The sequence below is a fragment of the Amphiura filiformis genome, chromosome 4 (assembly GCF_039555335.1).
Source record: "Amphiura filiformis chromosome 4, Afil_fr2py, whole genome shotgun sequence".
Lineage (NCBI taxonomy): Eukaryota > Metazoa > Echinodermata > Ophiuroidea > Amphilepidida > Amphiuridae > Amphiura > Amphiura filiformis.
Genome location: NC_092631.1, coordinates 42,377,400 through 42,396,754, shown reverse-complemented (window position 1 = coordinate 42,396,754; position 19,355 = coordinate 42,377,400). Strand labels below are relative to the sequence as shown.

The 19,355-nt window shown below is 42.4% G+C and overlaps 1 protein-coding gene across 1 annotated transcript in view; it reads left to right on the top strand.

Annotated features, from left to right (window-relative positions):
• Positions 1–792: 792 nt before the first annotated feature.
• The window catches only part of LOC140149837 (carbohydrate sulfotransferase 9-like), a 132,924-nt gene continuing 114,361 nt past the window's right edge, over positions 793–19,355 (top strand). The window contains 1 exon segment of the mRNA XM_072171870.1: positions 793–914. Within this exon segment, the coding sequence (XP_072027971.1) occupies positions 794–914 (121 nt within the window). The 5' untranslated portion in view covers position 793.

The following is a 19,355-nucleotide window of genomic DNA, read 5'->3' as shown; positions in this document are numbered from 1 at the left end:
TATTGATGGAAATATATTGAATAAATCATTTATTAATAAAATTAATGATTCCATTTTATTTGTTTTGTATTATTTTTTTAATTGTTTAATAAAACAGTTTTATAAAACATTAAAAATACAATGTATAGCTTCTGTTATTCTCAAAAACTTGCCATTTTGGCAAAATATATCAGAAATGGCAGCCATTTTGAAATTCAAGATGGATGCTATCACTTGGTGAAAGTTTTAATGGTCTCAATGGATTTGTTGAACTCACAAACATAGGGATAGACACCAATATCATAGCTCTATGATAAGAAATAAGTGATTTATAGCAATTTTAAGGGTATCGGCGGCCATTTTGGACGCCATCTTGGATTTCTAGGTTATCTGATCACTCTGCAATATTTTTGTTGATTATAATAAAATCATTGACCCCAAAACATGGGTTTAGACACCAAAATTCCAACTCTGTAGTGAAAAATAAATGAATTATAGTAATTTTAAGATTTTTTGGCGGCCATTTTGGACGCCATCTTGGAAAACCACTTTCCGGTAGCCCGATTTTTCAGGACTTTTTTTCTGTTATTCCTGAGGTCTCATAGTACCAAAATCAGTTAAAAACCTTTTGTTGCAATTTGACGTAAGCCCCCTTATTTTCATATATTCCCCCGTCTAATGATGCTGCACTGATAGCAACCGTGAGACTGTATAGGACTTCATCAACCTTTGAGATTGTTCCCATAATAAGCTTTCGTGTCTTCTTCTTCTTTTCTCCTTCTTATTTTTTGCAGGTACATTTGACGAATTCAAAATGTTTTTAAAGAAGATACATATTTGTATTTTATTGATGCTGATTGCTATTCTGGAACTATATTGGATATACATGTCATATTCAAAACAACAAGTGACCGTCAACGGTGAAGGGATAAATGGTAAGTATCATCGAGGAGATGATTTCAGATCGAGGTACGATGCATAGTAATACACCTGTCAACTGCAACTCCGGGTATGGGCCTTTACAGAATAGCCTCATAATTAAAGTTAAAGTTGCGTTTTGGATTGACATCAAAAATCTTATATAATCATATAATAGTATGTGCTTAAAATGTTTAGGCCTACATGCGAAAAATAAGATATTCTACACTCCCGTAAGTAGAGTACAAGTGGGGGTTCAAAACCATGCGCGCACATGCGCGCATTTTTTTTGCACATCCACCTTGACAGAGCTATGTCTATGAAAGTCATTCATTGGGTTCATGGACAAATTCGCGCATTCGCGAATGCGCGCACGTCCATGTTGACAGAGCTATGTCTATGAACGGTCCTTCATTGAGCAAACAAAAAAAATCGCGCATTCGCGAATGCCGCGCCCCGCGAAAAAAAATTGGCTTAGGATTTTAAAAATTGATTTAAAAAAAAAGTTCGGGAATTCAAAATGGAAAAACTCGCAACGTTGGCCGGGATCGCGAGTTTCAAATCCGAGGCGACGAGAAATGAGCTCTTGAATTTTTTGGCTCATTTCCGTCGACAACTGGGCGTGGAGTATAAAGGATCCAAGAATTTTGTGGAGGCTTGCAAAAACGGGAAATCCTTCGTGGCGTTGAAATGGCTCTTTGACGAGACTCAACTCGAAAGGGCGATGCAAGGTGCCGCTGAACGAGGACACGAAGACATCGTGAAACTCTGCAAAGACTGGGGCGTCACTGATTTTGACGAAGCGATGGCATGTGCCGCTGGAAAGGGCGCAAAAACATCGTGAAACTCTGCAAAAACTGGGGTGCCACTAATCTTGGTTGGGCGATGGTATGTGCCGCCGAAGGAGGGTACGAAAACATCGTTAAACTCTGCAAAGACTGGGGTGTCACTGATTTTGACGCGGCGATAGCATGTGCCGCCGGAGGAGGGCACGAAGACATCGTGAAACTCTGCAAAGACTGGGGCGTCACTGATTTTGACGAAGCGATGGCATGTGCCGCTGGAAAAGGGCGCAAAAACATCGTGAAACTCTGCAAAAACTGGGGTGCCACTAATCTTTGTTGGGCGATGGTATGTGCCGCCGAATGAGGGTACGAAAACATCGTTAAACTCTGCAAAGACTGGGGTGTCACTGATTTTGACGCGGCGATAGCATGTGCCGCCGGAGGAGGGCACGAAGACATCGTGAAACTCTGCAAAGACTGGGGTGTCACTGATTTTGACGAAGCGATGGCATGTGCCGCCGAAGGAGGGTACAAAAGCATCGTGAAACTCTGCAAAAACTGGGGTGCCACTAATTTTAATCGGGCGATGGCATGGGCTGCCGGAAGAGGGTACGAAAACATCGTGAAACTCTGCAAAAACTGGGGTGCCACTGATTTTACTTGGGCGATGACATTGGCTGCCGGAGGAGGGTACGAAGACATCGTGAAACTCTGCAAAGACTGGAGCCACTGATTTTGACGCAGCGATAGCATGCCACTGACTTTTTAAAATCGAGAAAAAAAGCACGCGCTCGGAATTTCCAAGCGCGTGCTTTTTTTGTGTCGCGACGGAAGACTTTGCGGCAGCCCGCGAAAAAAAAAAAAAAAAAAAATTGACTTAGGATTTTTTTAATTATAAAAAATAAAAAAAATGGATCAAGGACAGAGTCTTAAAAAAGTGACGCGGGAAGAAAAAGGGCTCCAGGAAAGAATCGAGGAATTCAAAAAATTTCACGAGATCACGAAAGAAATTTTTCTCGAGTAAAAAACCGAAGGCCATTGATTGCTCGTGTACTTTGGCGAAACATGGATTTCATTGACCCAAAAGAAGAGAGAGAAATTTTACGCTGCTTCCTCTTTGAAATCCAAGCACGGCTTCAAATTTTGCCACGAATTGGGTCTGGTTACAAATATTACCAGGAGAACAAAAAAAAATTGTGTTCACAACCAATGTAGTGGCTGCCACTTCCGGTGTAGACATGTAACCTTTGACAGCCACTGCATTGGCTGCTACTTACAATACAAACAAGTAGATTTTTGATAGCCAATGCATTGGCTGCTACTTCCGGTGCAGATATGTGAACTTTGACAGCCAATGCATTGGCTGCTACTTCCGGTGTAGATATGTGAACTTTGACAGCTAATGCATTGGCTGCAACCTATAATTGAGACTCCACCTCTCCTCTTTTTTCGACTAGACTTGAGACTAGCTTATGGTAAAGTTAATGGGGTCTCAACAAACAATGTAAAACAATTCACATGTTAAAAGTTGAAACAAGTTAAAGATATATTTTTAACAATTTTTTTACTCAAAGTGTTGAATCACGATAGATTCACTTTCCTATCGATTAGGAGAGTCAGTACACCAGAACCTTGCCACATCAGGATACTCGATAAAAAGTAACCTGATGTTTTCACGATTTTGTTTGAACCACGATAGGCTCACTCCCAAATATTTGAGACGATGATACCTCGTAAAATCTCTAGCAATACTGCGAAGTAATTGATCGTATGATGTGGAAATACCGACATTGTCAGAAAGCCATACATTCCACGTCATTTCAGGAGAAAGATTATCTCTCATTTTAGCAATGCTGTAGTAATCAAACGAGGATTGTAAAGTTGTACCATATCGCAACATATGTCCGAGCAAATTCGCGTTATGTTGTTTTAGTATGGTATAACCCTGAATCAAGGTAGTTTTTACATTGTCTAAGCTTGTAGGATCCCATGGTGACACATTTACAGGATCGAAGCTGACTAATTTACGTCTCATATAATTATCGAGATCTTTACCATTCAGAGGAATTGTTTTGCTCAGTTTTTTTCCAAACAGATCTTGTAGAGTTCCCTTTGGCTTTTTAGGAATTGGTACATCCACGAACGGACCTTCCGTTAAAAGCCTACTACAGTAATTTTCTTATTCTATACCAAAGTTTTTGTGATCGACTAACAACTGCAGTCTTTTTTGATCCCATTAAAAAAAACTATCGTGTACACTTACTTCTGGTGTATCAATATCAAATGGTACTGGTTCATTATTTGAAATATCCATACTAGATTGCTCATGTGAATTATTATCCATATGTGTGTATAAGTCCGTCTTCAGTTTAGTAATGGTACAGCCACAGTTAACGCATCAACCCACGCTATAAGTGGTGGTTGTGTTTCTTTGTTCATATCAGTGTCAAAAGTTCAACTTGTCTGGTAAACATAATATCAAGTGACGCCTGCTGGGAGTGTAATGAACTTTAGTAGGTAGCTCAATTTGTTTTGAAACTACAGTGTGTTGAAAGGGAAACTGGTTTGCAAAAAATCACCTTCAACATATTGAACATTAAAAAAGTACTATAGCGATTCCACGACCACAGCAAAAAAAAATTTAGTGGGAAGGGGCACTACCCCTGTTGGTTAAATGTAACTCGAATCTTCAACAATGTTTTGAACAAAAAAAAGTCTCATGGTTTATCTACCATGAGACTTCTTTTTATTTGCGTCAACCCCCTGTATTTATTTATTTATTTATTTATTTGGAAAACGCTTTTATAACAGCGGCACCCACCGTCTTGGTGGTGCATCCATATAAACAAAAGTTAACAAGAATTAAAAGATGATACTGAAAGTATTTACAAAAGTTAACAATACAAACAGAAATACTAAAAAAGAATACTTAAAATACTAAAGTTAAAATACTAAAAGAATACTAAGTTGGCTTGCATTCATCGTCCGCCCGTGGGTCAAAAGTGGGGAAAAAGAATGAAGCAAATAAAGCCAGCATCAAAAGCCAATTGGCCCCTGGGTGGAAGCTGAGTGCCAGCCACTTAAAACTACATCAACTGGATATATACAATAGACAAGATTGTAGTCAGTGTGGTGAAGAATTAATTACTTAAGGAAATCATTACGTGCCTTCCATGTTCTTTTCAGTAAAGATTTACATGTGACATCAAAACAAACATTAGCAGTGTGAACTAAGTCACTAGGAAAAGTTGGTATAAATTGGGTGCAGTCACCCCAAGCAAGATAAATAATTTCTCATCAATGTTGCTTGTAATAAATAATTCCCATACATATAATAGACCATTCCTTTCTAAACTTTCCTTCAATCTTTTGAACTCATTAGAACGAATATCATTGTACACTCGGCAAGAAAATATAAAATGCCTAATATCTTCTATATTACTATGACACAAATCACATAAACCAGAAGTTTTACTATTATGCCAAGAGGCAACTCTACCGTTTAGAGGCAGTGTATTTGATCTTGCCTTAAACTTTAAGCTGGCACCATAAAAATCCAATTTATCTTGAAGATAATTTTCCAGGTTGGGCTTATTCTTAAAACGTATGTAATCACACAATGAGGATTTATTACAAGCTGTATTGTACCAACTTCTATTGTAATGATCTTGATTTGCATCTTGAAACAATCTAATCCACGATGGTTGATGAATATACACAGACCGAAAGATTTGGTCAAAACCACTGTCATTTAGAGTCTCTTCAATGCAACCGATCCAATTCCATCTTAAGTGCTTGTTAGAATTGTGAATTGTAAAAATTGCATTGAAAAGAAGTTTAGGCCATCTATGAGTAGTCCATATTAATAAGACGATCAAAGTACTTAACTTTACTGATCTTATGTGAATTTTCAATCGTATCCCAGCCTAAGTCTCCTAATAGTGTTACTGAGGGGGTATTTCGTGGGGCCCTAAGAATTGACCTAGCCATTTGAAGCTGAAGATTTTCAAGTCTCTTGTAATCGCTCGTACTGTAAGAGGACACTGAGCATGCGTAATTGATGGCAGGTAGAGCTAGGGTTTTCCATAAAATATTACCATAGTACACTCTGTTGAAGTTATCTTGGCTATTGATAATTGATTTGATGTAGCCAATTAACCTGTTCCCTTTCTTGATCATTTCACTTGCATGAATATGGTCTGAAAGATTTCTTGAAATGTAAAACCCAAGGTACTTATAGCGGTCGACCTCTTGAATACGACTATTACCCAGGTTCCAAATTTTGTTTTCATCCTTACGTTTACCAACAATAACAACATTAGATTTGGAGTGATTGAAATCAAGTTTCCAACGTTCCGAAAAATTACTCGCAATATTAAGCATTTTCTGAAGATCTGTTTCATTATCTGCAATTAGAACTACATCATCAGCCCAGAAAAGACAATTTATTTTGACATTAAAAATACTTATACCAACATTTTCATCGTGATGAAACATTTTTGTCAACTCATTAATGTAAATACAAAATAAAACAGGGGACAAAACACAGCCTTGTTTCAGGCCTTCTTCAATATCAAATAAATCAGTTTCGATATCACCAAGCTTTACATTACACTGAACATTTTTATACAGGTTATCCAGAACATTCCAGACTTTGCCCCTTATACCAATATTCCAAGCGATTGAGAGAAGTCCTTCTCTCCAAACAGTGTCAAATGCCTTACGAAAGTCCAGGAAGGCTAGATATGTTGATTTCTTCTCCGCCGAACGTGTGGCAATAATGCTCTTAAGTGAGAAAATATGATCATCGCATCTGTGGTCTTTCCTAAAACCTCCCTGAACTTCCGTAAGGATGCGTCATTGTTTTCAATAAAAACTGAGATTCTGTCACACACCAAACGGTTGAAAATTTTTGATACGCATGACGTTAAGGTAATGCCTCTATAGTTGTTCAAATCATTTTTGTTACCTTTCTTAAAAATTGGAACAATAATACCTTGATTCCAGTCAACTGGAGAATTTTCAAGGAAGAGAAATCTGTTGAACATATCAGTCAAACTGTAAATAAGGTAATCACCACCATTTTTCAGTAATTCGTTTGTTATACAATCTATACCAGGAGCCTTATTGTTCTTAGCTCTACAAATGCTATCTTTAACTTCTTTAAAAGTAAAGTGCATATTATTCAAAACATTTGGTGAATCAATATTACAATCATTGTTAAATTCCTTTCTTACGTTACTGACATGTGTCTTTATTGATATGTCGCTATCATTCAATTCTCTATTCATTTTTCCAAGAGTGTTCCAATAATTCATAACAGAACTTTTTATCACCTTTTTGTCCGTTGTAATTTCGTTGGAATTAGGTATTTTTAAAGAAATAAATTCATCCCTTTTCTTTTTACCCTTAATTCCTTCCAGAAATCTCTACAAGAGGGACCCCTGCCTGAGCGATTTTAACACTCCTGTCAAATCTCATTTCAGTAATTTTTGCTGAATCAGATTTTTTGCATGAGTCTTCTTAAGTTTATAATCTTCCCAAAGGGCGTCTCCTCTTTCTTTGTCTTGCCGTTCATCCTTACACCACTTACGGTGTTCTTTACAAGCCCTTTTCCTTTCTTGAATTGCCATATCAATTGATTTGTCCCACCATTGTTTACCCGTCTTGTTTCCTTGTTTACAACCAATAGTATCAAGTGCAATTGAGATAAGTGTTTCTTTCCATGAATTCCAAAGAGTATTAGCGTCATTGAAATTGGCAGCGTCCCATTGATCAAAATTATTGAAATTGATTTTGATAGGCTGACCAGTCTTGATCGTGAGAAATATCCCACGTTTTACAGCCCAGGCCTACTCCGGATTCAGATCTATCGCAAGAATTCAATTTTAGGTGCAAAAACAAGACGTTATGATCGCTACCCAAGTGAGAGTTTCTTTCTTCATCCACAGTCATTTTTTCAATGTAATCGTTCAAAACATTTGAACACAGAAAGTAATCAATGCAACTCGAATAGGTGTGTCGAAACCAAGTTATTTTCCCGTGACACTTTCGAGAACAATTAACTATATCCAAAGAAGCATCATTGCAAAAATTAAGAAGACGTTTACCGTTGGAATTCAGAACTGGATCACCACCATATATCTTATCACCTATTCTTCCATTAAAATCACCCATGATGAGTATATGTGGGTTTTCATTGTTACATTCATTCTCCAATTGAATGACCTCTGAAAGTAATTGATTATAAAGATCATTTGTTAGATCTGGATCAGTTCCTTCAACAGGAAAGTATGTAACACAAATATTAATTAAAATACCTGAAATGTTGACACGTATCCAAAGTCTTTCATAATTATCAGATGTTGAATTACAAATATTGTCATCAATAACAACTATCTTCTCTGACACTAACATACCTATCCCTCCACCTCCTTTGCCACTTCTATTCTTACCGCACCATTTATAGCCATTTACATTGATACATTCATCATTCTCAAGAAAAGTTTCGTCTATACCAAAGATATCTATGTTTTGTTCTACAATCAACTTTCTAATATCATACAACTTTGGCTTCACACGATTTACATTGTTAAACGCAATATTGACCATAATAGGTGTACCCTTGTTGTTACCCTTTTTACATGACCTATTTTTACGGTTACCACGTCTAACATTTTTATGCTTACGTGAGTGTTTACGGTTGGATTTTGGAGAACAAATATGATCATTAAGAATACCATTACGTTTTTCATAAGCATCATGAACAATAGTCTGCTCAAATGTGCAAGATGAAATTACCGTGAATTACGATAGCTGTCATGCCACACACCCCGAGCATACACGCTCCAATGATTGTATTAAGAGTACGAATGTCTTTTCCATTACTTAGAATTCTTGTCGTATACCATCTCATGTCGGCTTCCAGCATACTTACTACTTCGGCCAGATCTTCATCCGGGTTTTGCATTTCAGCCAGATCTTCATCTGGGTTTTGCATTTTGTCTGATTTTTGATTTTTTTTCGCCATTATCTTTATTTCCACACAATAAAATTATATTCTAATTTTTTGCCTACCCCCTGGTGGCTGCCTCTACCGCCCATGTGCCCATATTGTTGCTGAGGGACTTCAGCGTTTCTTTTTTTCCGCGTTCCATTCCGACCTTTTCGGCTTCCGCGCGAATCTTTCTTTCCCTGTCAGTTGTCAATTCGATGAGATCGGCACGCGTTCTGTGTTTTATTCCAGCCTTGTGACTTCTGTAATTCTCCATCTCCCGCAGGATATGGTGGAATTCTTCGTTGCTCACCTGTCCGTTTTGTAGGGCGTTTGAAACCAGATCATTGACAGTGTTCAAACTACTTTCGGCAGTCCGTTTGACGCTCTCGTGCTTCTCAACCTTTTTCATGGTCGCTTTTCCGAGGCCACGCAAACTCCGCTGACCAGACCCCCAGCAATTGCGATTCCACCGAGAGGAATGCTCACGACGGCGCCGACCCCCGTAGCCAGTGTTCCGACGGCTCCTGTTCCGGATCCGACCGCGACGAGCCCGGAAACTTGCGCAGCGCTGTAGAAGACATTCCACGCGGTTTTGTACTTTCTTCGCAGCTTGTCTCGTTCGTTGACTTCATTTTCCAGAAAATGTATGATCTCAGAAATCTTGTTTAATCGAAATTGGACTCCCTGGTCACTCGTCGGTTGCTCTTCGATTGCTGGTTGCTGATCTTCGGGAAGATCGGGGTACAGTTTTGGCGCGCTAGGCATAGTATTATGCTTCATCTTTTATTAATACCTAAGCAATCTTTTTTGCGAACTTTTTTTTGCCGCGCAATTTTGTTGAGGCCCCTGGGGTACCCAGTCAATTTTTTTGCGAACCCTTTTAGTCCAGAAAAAACTTCGTGGTCCGTAAAATTCGAGACGTGTTTTTCAATGAAATGCTGTATGATTTCTTGCTTGGTTAATTTTTTTTTCGTAGAAGCTCAATATTCCCAGTTGCTCAAAATTTATACTGATGTGATAGAGACTTCCCAAAGCGTCAGTTCTGTAGACGTATTTTGATACCCCGTTGATCCAAAAACAAAGCTTATTTTCAACGTACTCGATCGAGACATGATGCATGATCGTTGTGTCTGTTTGAGCGGATGTAGAAAATACGACTTGGTTCCCTGGTTTTGGCACGACAAACGATACTGAGTTATTGGTCCAGGTAATCGTCAGAAAAAAAATACTATAGGTCCGACATCTGGATCAGTAAGATCCTGAAGCAGCAAAGAACAACTGCTAGTTGGAGCGACTTTTGGTTTTACTGAAAAAGAAAGGTTCCAAGGTTGGGTAATAGGATCGTTGTTGAAGCGAATTTCTAAAGCCTTAGTGAGTCGCATGGGAGCCAAATCTTTTCCGGGATTCGGCAAATTCGTAAACCCAGCAGTTATGCTGACTTGATTAGGTCTGGCGTTGAAAGTGTTGTTCATTCCGTTCCGTTCCGATCAACTTGTTTCTTTCCAAGTCGATGTTTTTCGTGGCTCGGATGGAAACGTAGTGCGTTCCGTCTTCGTTCATCCATACCATGAATCTCCCCAAAACGTGTAAGCTGGTATCGTGCTCGTGCCCAATTTGCTGGTCTACGTACTCTTTTGTCACAGCGTCCTCGTTGTCCGGGGGAGTTCCGAGACCCGTGACTCTATTGCCGCTCATAGCGAGTTCGCCGGTCATCGAGTCGCCATCCTTCGAAACTTTTCTGTCGTTTAACCATGAGGTTAGGCTGGTCACGGACCCCATAGTAGCTGCATCCTGCGGATCGGTTGGATCCATCAACCCCGTTATTTTTTATCTCCCATGTTAATCCTTCCGGTCATTCTCGTACCAGTTTTTTTGACGTACGCTGAAAGATCCAGATCTTCGCCAGCTGTTGGCGACGATTCCGTTTCGATTGTTGGTCCCCAGATAGACATTCTTTCTTTTATTCTATCGGATTTCAAATTCCAAATCCAGCGGTTGATCGTGATTATCGAGCTTTCTCGAAGAATTTTTCCATTCTACTTTGAAGTCGAAGTCTAGCTCGTGGATGGTTCCATTTTGCAGTTTTTGAAACTCGGTTTCTCGTAGTTAGTGACGAAGTATTCTCCGAACGCGGCGTTTGAGAGATCTATCCACCCAAGAACTCGACCTTCCTGCAGAACATCGTCATTATTCTTTACGAGATTACCAGTGGTTGACAGCTGATTCAGGTACACCAGAATTCTTCGAGGTGAAAATTCGATCGCTCGATCTCCCGTGTATTCACTAGCCGATAGCCACCCTTCGTCGTCCAATCCGAACATTTCTCGAACGCGGTCTGAAAACCAAATCTCATACTGCTCGGGAATTGTCATGTCGAGTTTTCCATTGCGTTCGTCGAATTTGAATTCGAGTCCATCGATCCGACTCGTGAATTCTTTTACGAGCTGGTCAGAATTATACAGCCCCGGGATTATTTGTATAGCTGTTGAAGGTCCCTGCCCTTCTTGAGCGTACCTCCATTCGAGTTCTTTTTTCAACGTTGAATCATCCTACTCGGCCCGAGATCCTTTTGATTCCAATTTTCAAGTTTTTGCCGTTATTGTCTATACTTTGCAACAGGCGATAAGGTTTTCCTTTGCCAGTGCCGGTAATTGTTATAAAACTCATTTTCTTTATTTTACAATAAATGGATTACAATCAAGATTTTCAACCTCGAACGGGGGGAGTATTCGAGCCTACCCACGGATGGAGTCTAGTAAACCAAGAAATCAGGGTCAATAAAAAATCGAGCTTCGTCGCGAGATTTCCGAACGTCTGGAGCGACTACAAACTTCCGAGAATCAAGGACCCAGAGCACTATGAAAATTGGCTCGCTGATCAGATGATTTTCTGGCAAATACAGTTAAACTTCGCCGTTTGGGCGGCCACGAGCGGATGCGGAGTATCGAAGGAGCATCTTACCCACCGGGATCCTTTTGTCAGATCCGTATGGCGTTTTCACGCGTACTACCAGACTAGGCGAATTTTGTCCGAAATGAGCTGCCCCTTTCCCGCTGAAGATTCGTGGAATCCTCTCCAGAACGGCATAGACAAAATGCCTACGAAAGAATCTGCGCCGAATTCGGGATCTCTACTAGAGCCAACTGGAGGCAAAAGTTCGACCGTTGGAACGGAATGGGTACGGCAAAATTCACCCGGACGTACCACAAAGATTTTAGTTTGAAGACCACCGACAAGGTCGAAATTGCCAAAAACCCCGATACAAAAAAGTTTGAGATCTTCGTCCCCGGGCACGTCAACTTTTTAGGCAACAGCAGGGACGCTACTTACCCGATCTGGATGGACCAAATGTTCGATCACGATCCCGACATAACCGACGTGTCAATTCGAAGGGGTGATGCCGTGTCCGTGATAGGATCTTTCGTTTTGGATCACTCGAACGGATTCACCAGGGCTGGTGTTTCGAGAATTAACGACAGCGTTCGAACTTTGGTTTGGGCTATCCTCGGAGCTCAAGCCCAAGCAAGATCAAGCATTCTTGGGGATGGGAGGGCGTTTGACGCTCAAAAGCAATTTTTGGCGAACGTCGAAGATGCTATCAATTCAGAGGTAGACCTTCCCGATTCGATCGACCGGTACCAGAGAACTCTCCAGTACGCTAGGAGCAAGCTCGACTTTGTCGTTGGACACGGATTGTACATGCTTCCGAGCAACATGGAGGTCGAACTTGGAACGTTGAACGGCTACAACAATTTTATTCAGATCGCGTCGGACGATCTGTCCCTTGGATATAACTCGGAAGTAAATGACCAACAAAGTGTGATTAAAAGCCAGCAATCCGAGCCGGACGACTTTCAACCCGACCCGCTACAGGAAGAAGAACCACCAGATAATACAGAGCCGCTTTCATTGACTTTGGGAGCGGCGTTAATTGGAACAGCCATCGTATATTTTCGTTAATATAAAATGGCTGATGAAAAAAAAATCAAGTGCGCTAAAATGGAGGTGCCTGTAGAAGAGAGAGAAAAAACTGCGGCAGGGGGTCACTCCTAAGTGAAAGGGAGAGGCTCGAAAAGAGAGAGAAAAGCCGCGCACAATGCGGGAGTCGAGCTCGTGTTCACTTTTGTGTGGATGGCTTGTCTCGCGGCAAAACTTTGGTGGTTGAAGTAGGGAGCAGTTTTTTTACACCCGCGGCAGATTGCCGAGGTTTTTTTTTTTTGTCGTAAATTTCCTTCGCAGAAGTGTACAAAATTCCACCGACGGCAAGGGCAAATACCCAAAGGTGCTCGCCCGAAAATTCTGCTACTGATCCGGCTGCTTTCAAAACGAAGTTCACGACGGCTCCGATGATTGCCGGCAACGCGACCAAAGCTTTGTCCCCGAGTTTTGCGAGAAGATTCGCGATTTTTCGCAGCTAATCTTTGAACCAATCTGCCCAAGTTTTTGGCTCTGGCGGCTTTGGAGACGGACCTGGTTCTGGCGAAGGACCGGGACCAGGGTCTGGCTTTGGAGGCGCTGGCTTTGGCGCGGCTGAAACTGCCGATTTAGTAGCCGCAATTATCGACGCGACGATTGTCGATATTGCCAGTCCGATGGCTGTGATCAAAGATGCGATTGTGACTCCCTCTCGTCGAAACAACGCGCTGATTCGATCGCGCAAACTATCGTCGCTTTCGATGAAATTTTCGATAGATTGCCGCAAACGCTCGAGAGAATTTCTGACTTTGGCATCTTGGTCAGCTATGGCCTGGTCAAATGTTTTGATTTCCTCTTCCAGTTCTCTAGATTGTTCAGCATCTTCCTCGCTTACGGGCAAAAGGGGTTCTCCTTCGTCACCTTCGTAGGTTGGGTTAACGAAGCTAACGGAACTGCGACCTTGGGATTCAGATTTGCTAACTCTTTCGCTTTTTCGTCTCTTCTTTTCACCAAGTGCTCGTAAACGTCGGACAGTCTCTTAAGACGTCCCTGCGCATCCAAAAAATTTCTGACTTCCTCTTGGTTAGCAACGGGATCACTCGCAAGGTCTACTCCCAGCCCCTCCATGTCATCATTCGCCATTTGAAGCCTTTGCATCACTCGAGCTGCGCCTGGTCTCCCTGTTGGAGTTCTCCTCAAAACTCTTCTCACACTCGTCGACGCCCTTTTTGCTTGTTGTTGCGTTTTCTTAGTGGTGCTTTTGAAATCCGCAACTCCTAGCGTCTCCCGTAAAAACGAAGAAGCTCCCTGTCCATAGTTTCTTTTAATAGTGTTAAGAGCTAGAAATTTTTGCGGGTTTCCTTCTACGGTGAGTCTTGTTTTTTTGCCGTTGTATTCGACAAAAATAGTATCAAGCTCGAACGACCATATTGTGCCCTTGCGAAACGTATCCCCTTCTCTCGCAACACCATCGAGAGAGAATTTTTGCATTTGATTCTCGACATACTCTTTACATACTCAGCGTGTAGAAAGTTTCGTGTTAATATCTCTCACTGTTTCAATGTACTCTGGTGGGTCTGGAATTCCTCTTTCAATAGCATTATCGCGAAGAGCTTTGAGTCGACGTTCTAAATTTGTCACGCTGTTGATGTCCTCTTCACTAAGATTATTTTCCCATTCGATGCTTCCTCTGCGTCTCTGGGGGCTTGGGTTTCGATCCTCCCACCTCCAAAGTCCGCCACTTCCTCTGTCAACCCACCAACTGCCCCAGTTGTTTCACCGACCGTTGACTCATACTGATCTTCTTCAATGCGATCCATCGGTATTTCTTAACCGCGGCCCGCCATTTTTTGCTTTCTTTTTTTATTGAAAGAGCATTATAAAAATAAAGATGGCAACAAATTTCGGATATAAACTAGACCCACATCGCCAGCTTCGCGAAACGCGAGGCGTCAAAGGAATTCGGAGAACGATGAGAAATACGCACGTTCCCAGCGAGATCGACGAGAACGAACTTCTCACCGTGCGATTCCCTAATCTCGGAAGCAACGATGTTATCGTGCCCGGGACCAGCAAGCTCTCTTTCAAGGTGGACCTGTCTTCGACCGGTGGAAACGCGGACGCGAACAGGAAGATCTTAAATAACCTCGGAAGAGCGATCGTGAGCAAGATAGAAGTGAAGCTCGAGGGACAAAGCGTTTTCAGTCTGAACGACGCGGATATCTTCCTGTGCTACCAGGACCTCTTGAAAACTTCCAAGGAGCGGGAGAATGCGGCTTACCAAGGCATCCAGTCGGAGGCCGTGCGAAAAATCAGAATCAACGCGGGGACAAGGGGGCAAACGCCGCCGACGTCGCGATCGGAACCGCTCTGGGCAATATGTTCTTCATCCCTCTCGACTTCGAAATGCTCTCCTCGCACAACCCCTTTTTTCAGTATGAATTGAAAGACCGACTCTCCTACGAGCTCACTTTCAATCGCTACGGACGGGTTGTCACGAGCACCGACACGGAGGCTTCGTATTCGGTGAGCAACATCCATCTGGAGTTCGAGGTAGTGAGCTCTTCTGAGCTGACCACAGCGATAAAAACCCAGTACAACGGAAAAAGCAACATCGTGTACGACAGAGTCGTTAGACACAGCAAGGAAAGCCTGAACAAATCGGACACCATTTGGAATATCAACATGGCCCCGCGTGCCCTATCCATGAAGGGCATACTTATTCTTTTTGAGGATCCTGCCGACGGTGGAGTGAGTTACGCTCGGGATTTTACAATCCAAAAATCAAAAAAGTTTCCGCAATGATTGATGGAGTCCCGAACCAAATCTTCGCTAGTGGGATGCTTCCTCATCAGCACTTCGAGGAAATTCAAAAACATTTTGCCGACGGGAAGCATCGCACGACCCCGCACTTCATCAAGGAAGCTGAGCTGTCGGACGTGACCCTTCCCGAGTACCTCACCACGAAATACGGGCTCTGGATCGACATGCGCTCGAGCGATGATGATTCTCTTCATGGGTCCGGTAGAAAGGTTGAAGGAGTCAGCCAAAGTATTCAAATCGAGATGGAGAGAGATGCCGAGAATGCCGGCGCGCTGAACGCCTACGTTTTCTACGTCCAAGATGCCCAGCTGAACTTTGATAATGGTCGGCTGATGAAATGCGTGTTCTAGTGGGGGTCAAGCCCCCATACCCCTAACAATAAATGAGCTACCCAAAACATGCACATTCCGCAATCGTATGCGGAGCAACTGGATGCGGAAAGTCGGAGTTCGTTCTCGATCTCCTCGAGACAGCCTACCTAGGTTTCTTCGAGTACATCGCCATAGTCTGTCCAACCTGGAAAAATATCAAAGCGTACCTATCCCGGAAGTGGATACAAAACGAGCAAATCTTTCTCATCGACCCTCTTGACTGGTTTCCTAACTCGGACGATGCAATGAACGACGCGTTGAAAACTTTCTTCGAAGTTTTTGGAAAAATGTCCCAAGAGGGACAGGTTCTTTTTCGACGATTGCAGCGCCAACAAATCCATGACAAAAAAAAGGCAGATGCTCTCGGAGTTGGCTTTTTCCGGAAGGCACTTCAACTGCTCGGTCTGGGTGCTAGGATGCCCTCAGTGAAAATGACGTCATACCAACCGCGGAAGAAAAAAAAAGATGAAAAAAAAAATGGCTGAGCACAAGCATTCCAAACTGATTCTCGTGACGGAGCAGCCAACTAGCTACCGGTGGTTAGAATAAAAAGTACCCCCTATAAATAAAAGCATGACGGATATCGATAAAATTGTTGCCGACGCGATCGCAGTCAGCGATACCAAGCCAGAAGAAGGGGGCAAAGATTTGCGAGAGCGCTTGGTCAGAATAGCCATAGCTGGAAAAAGCCAAGAATTTCTCGGAAAAAATATAACGTCCGATGAAATCGAGCGTCTTGACCAAAATGAGCTGAGAAAACTTTACGCGAGGTACGAGACCCGCATGGGAGGGCTGGTCACAAAGTCGATGAAAGGACACGCTGTCACGGCGTATACAAAACTCGTAGAATTGTCGCTTCCAAAAAGCTTGGTAATTGTCGACCACGATGCCCTGGAAGACTCGTTGAATGAAGGACCGTTCATAGACATAGCTCTGACAAAGTGGACGTGCTGGTTGTATCACCGTTTTGAGCACATGCTTGGCCTGCTCGAGGCTGTATTGTTGACGGGCAGACATATTCAAAAAGCCCTGCCTGAAAAACTAGTACTCCCAGCTCCTTCAGCCACTACTGAACCTGGAGTAGATAAGATCGATATAGGCAAAGTTGCTGAAGACGTGCTGAAGACGTGCTGAAGATGTGCTCAGAATGATGCTCAGGTCGTTGAGCAAAGGTAGTTTAAAAATGGAACAAATCCTTAGGATTTTTTGATGCTGTTCCAAATATCTGAGCTGCTGCTGAAGAACTATAAATAAATGGAAGAAAAAAAAAAAAATCGAAGAGTCAGAAATCGTTGCTGGCGCAGGGCTCACCGAAGAGCCAAAAATCGTTAAGGCTACTCACGCACAGCCTAAAGAGCCAAAAATCGTTGTGGCTCCTCGCGCGCGGGCTAAAGACCCAAAAAAAGTTGCCGCCGGAAAAAAAACTGGCGGCGATTAATAAAGAAAAAATGGCAACATTAAAAGCCCTTGAAGAACAACAAACATCCCTCCCACAACCCAAGAAGACAGCGCAGGCAGCTCCACAAGCGCAGCAATCACAATCTAGCTGGCCAATTATCGTTGTCGGAGGAGGAGGGGCTATTCTTTTGGGGGTCGTAGCGTACTGGGCAAGCACGAAAAATTTGTCATGGGGGTCCACCCCCCAAGTAGCAATGGCAGTGGTCTCCACCCCCCCAAGCACCAGCGCCACCTAGTTCAAAAAAAGAAAAATATTTCGATGAATTTGCATAATAATAAAATGGCAAGCGAAAATCCAAACGTTAACATGCTCGTCAACAGCGCCTATCATGCACTGACGATAAGTGCACTCATGGCAGTAAACTGCTGGAGCGCAAAGAAATTCTTCAAATTCAAACCCGCAAATCTTGGACAGCTCGACGCGGAAGATATTGGAAAGCTCACCCTCTCAGTCGGGGTGGCAACCTACACAAGAGACGTTTTAGTCAAGCAAGGCTTAATCCCCGAGGATATCATCACGGGATGACAATTGATTTACAGAAAAGTAAAGTACAAAGAAAAATTGTATAATTAAGTCAAAAATGCTAGGTTGTATCGCGTAACATCCAATCTACAAACATTACGGCGTCAGGGAAAATGGCGAGATTTTGAACTTGCAAAAATTTCGAAAATTGAACCCAACGACAAACAATTGTGGTTATTTGCATTTTTCCGCTTATCTGAATGGCAAACCAAAAGTTTACCGAGTACACAGATTTGTCTACGAGTGCTTCAAAGGAAATATTCCGTTTGATCTTGAAGTGGATCACATCGACGGTGATACAACAAACAATCACGTCGACAATCTTCAGCTTCTTACAGGTTCAGAAAACTGCCGAAAAGCCCCGGTAGGGCGAAGAAGCGAGAACGGGAGAAAAGCGGCTATCCCAATTGTAGCAATTTGTATGGAAACGGGTAAAAAAAGAAACTTCAAAAGCATGTACGCCGCGGCAAAAGCTCTTGAGTTGACGGCAGTGGTATTGCAAGAATTGTCAGAAAAGAAAAGTATAGGAATTCAGTTTGCTCAAAAGTAGATGGTCTTTGGTACAAATTTGAAAAATTAGAGTAAAAAAATCCCACCTGTTGATGTTTTTTTTTTTTTTTTTTTTGGCGTAAAATAAAAGAAAAATGGCTTCGATACTCATGATGACCGGAGGAGCGTTGGTAAACGCACTGGCATTCAGCGGTTCAAATTATCTTTTTAGTACTTTGTCTAGTTCTGCTGAAAAGAAGAGGCACGATCTCGCTTTGGAAAAACTTCAACACGATCGCGATTCGTGGAACCAGTCTCGTCTTCAGAGGATAGATTATATTAATAATCAGCTAAAACAACATGGTCACGCGGAAAAAAACTTTCGAGGACGTCGACGACGCGATGCGACAATATTACAATCTCACTGGGGCACTATTGGACCCTCTACCGCCAGAACCGCATTTATACGACTATCTCGACGAGGGGCAGACTGAGTCTATCAAAAATGGCGAACTGGCCTTGGTCGGAGCGGGTATGCTCGCGACTGGAGTTCTCGCGTATAACTTTGTGTAAGGGGCCCCCTACCCCCTAGAAAAAAAAAACCGTCGCGTAAGTGCGAAGGTTTTTTTTATTTTAGCCACCAGGGCTCGTTCGTGAAATATAATTCCGATTGGATGACACCGCTGTCCAAGCATGTAGGCAAGTCATCAACAAGAGCGAGACTGCAAACTTTTTTTCCGCGCTGTACGCGAATGGACGGTACTTTTCCGCAATTGCAGCGTCGTACTCAAGCCTGTAGTAGCGTCTTACAGGCCTGTAGTCGTAGGCAACCCTGTAGAATGTTTCTGCGCTTAAAATGGTGTACGCAAGTTTACGGAATTCTTTCAAAGACGCTCTCTCTTTCTCCAAAATCGCAAAACGAAGGGTCGCAATTTGCAATTTGTGGCAAAGCGAGCAATCGTTTCGACTCGCGCAAACGCAGCCCTTGCACATGAGGGACTTTTTTTTGGCAGTTCTTCGAACAGACGTCGAATTCCATTGCAGGCCGAACTTTTGAGCACTTGGCTCTTTTTTTTGGCTCTGATTTTTCTCTTCTC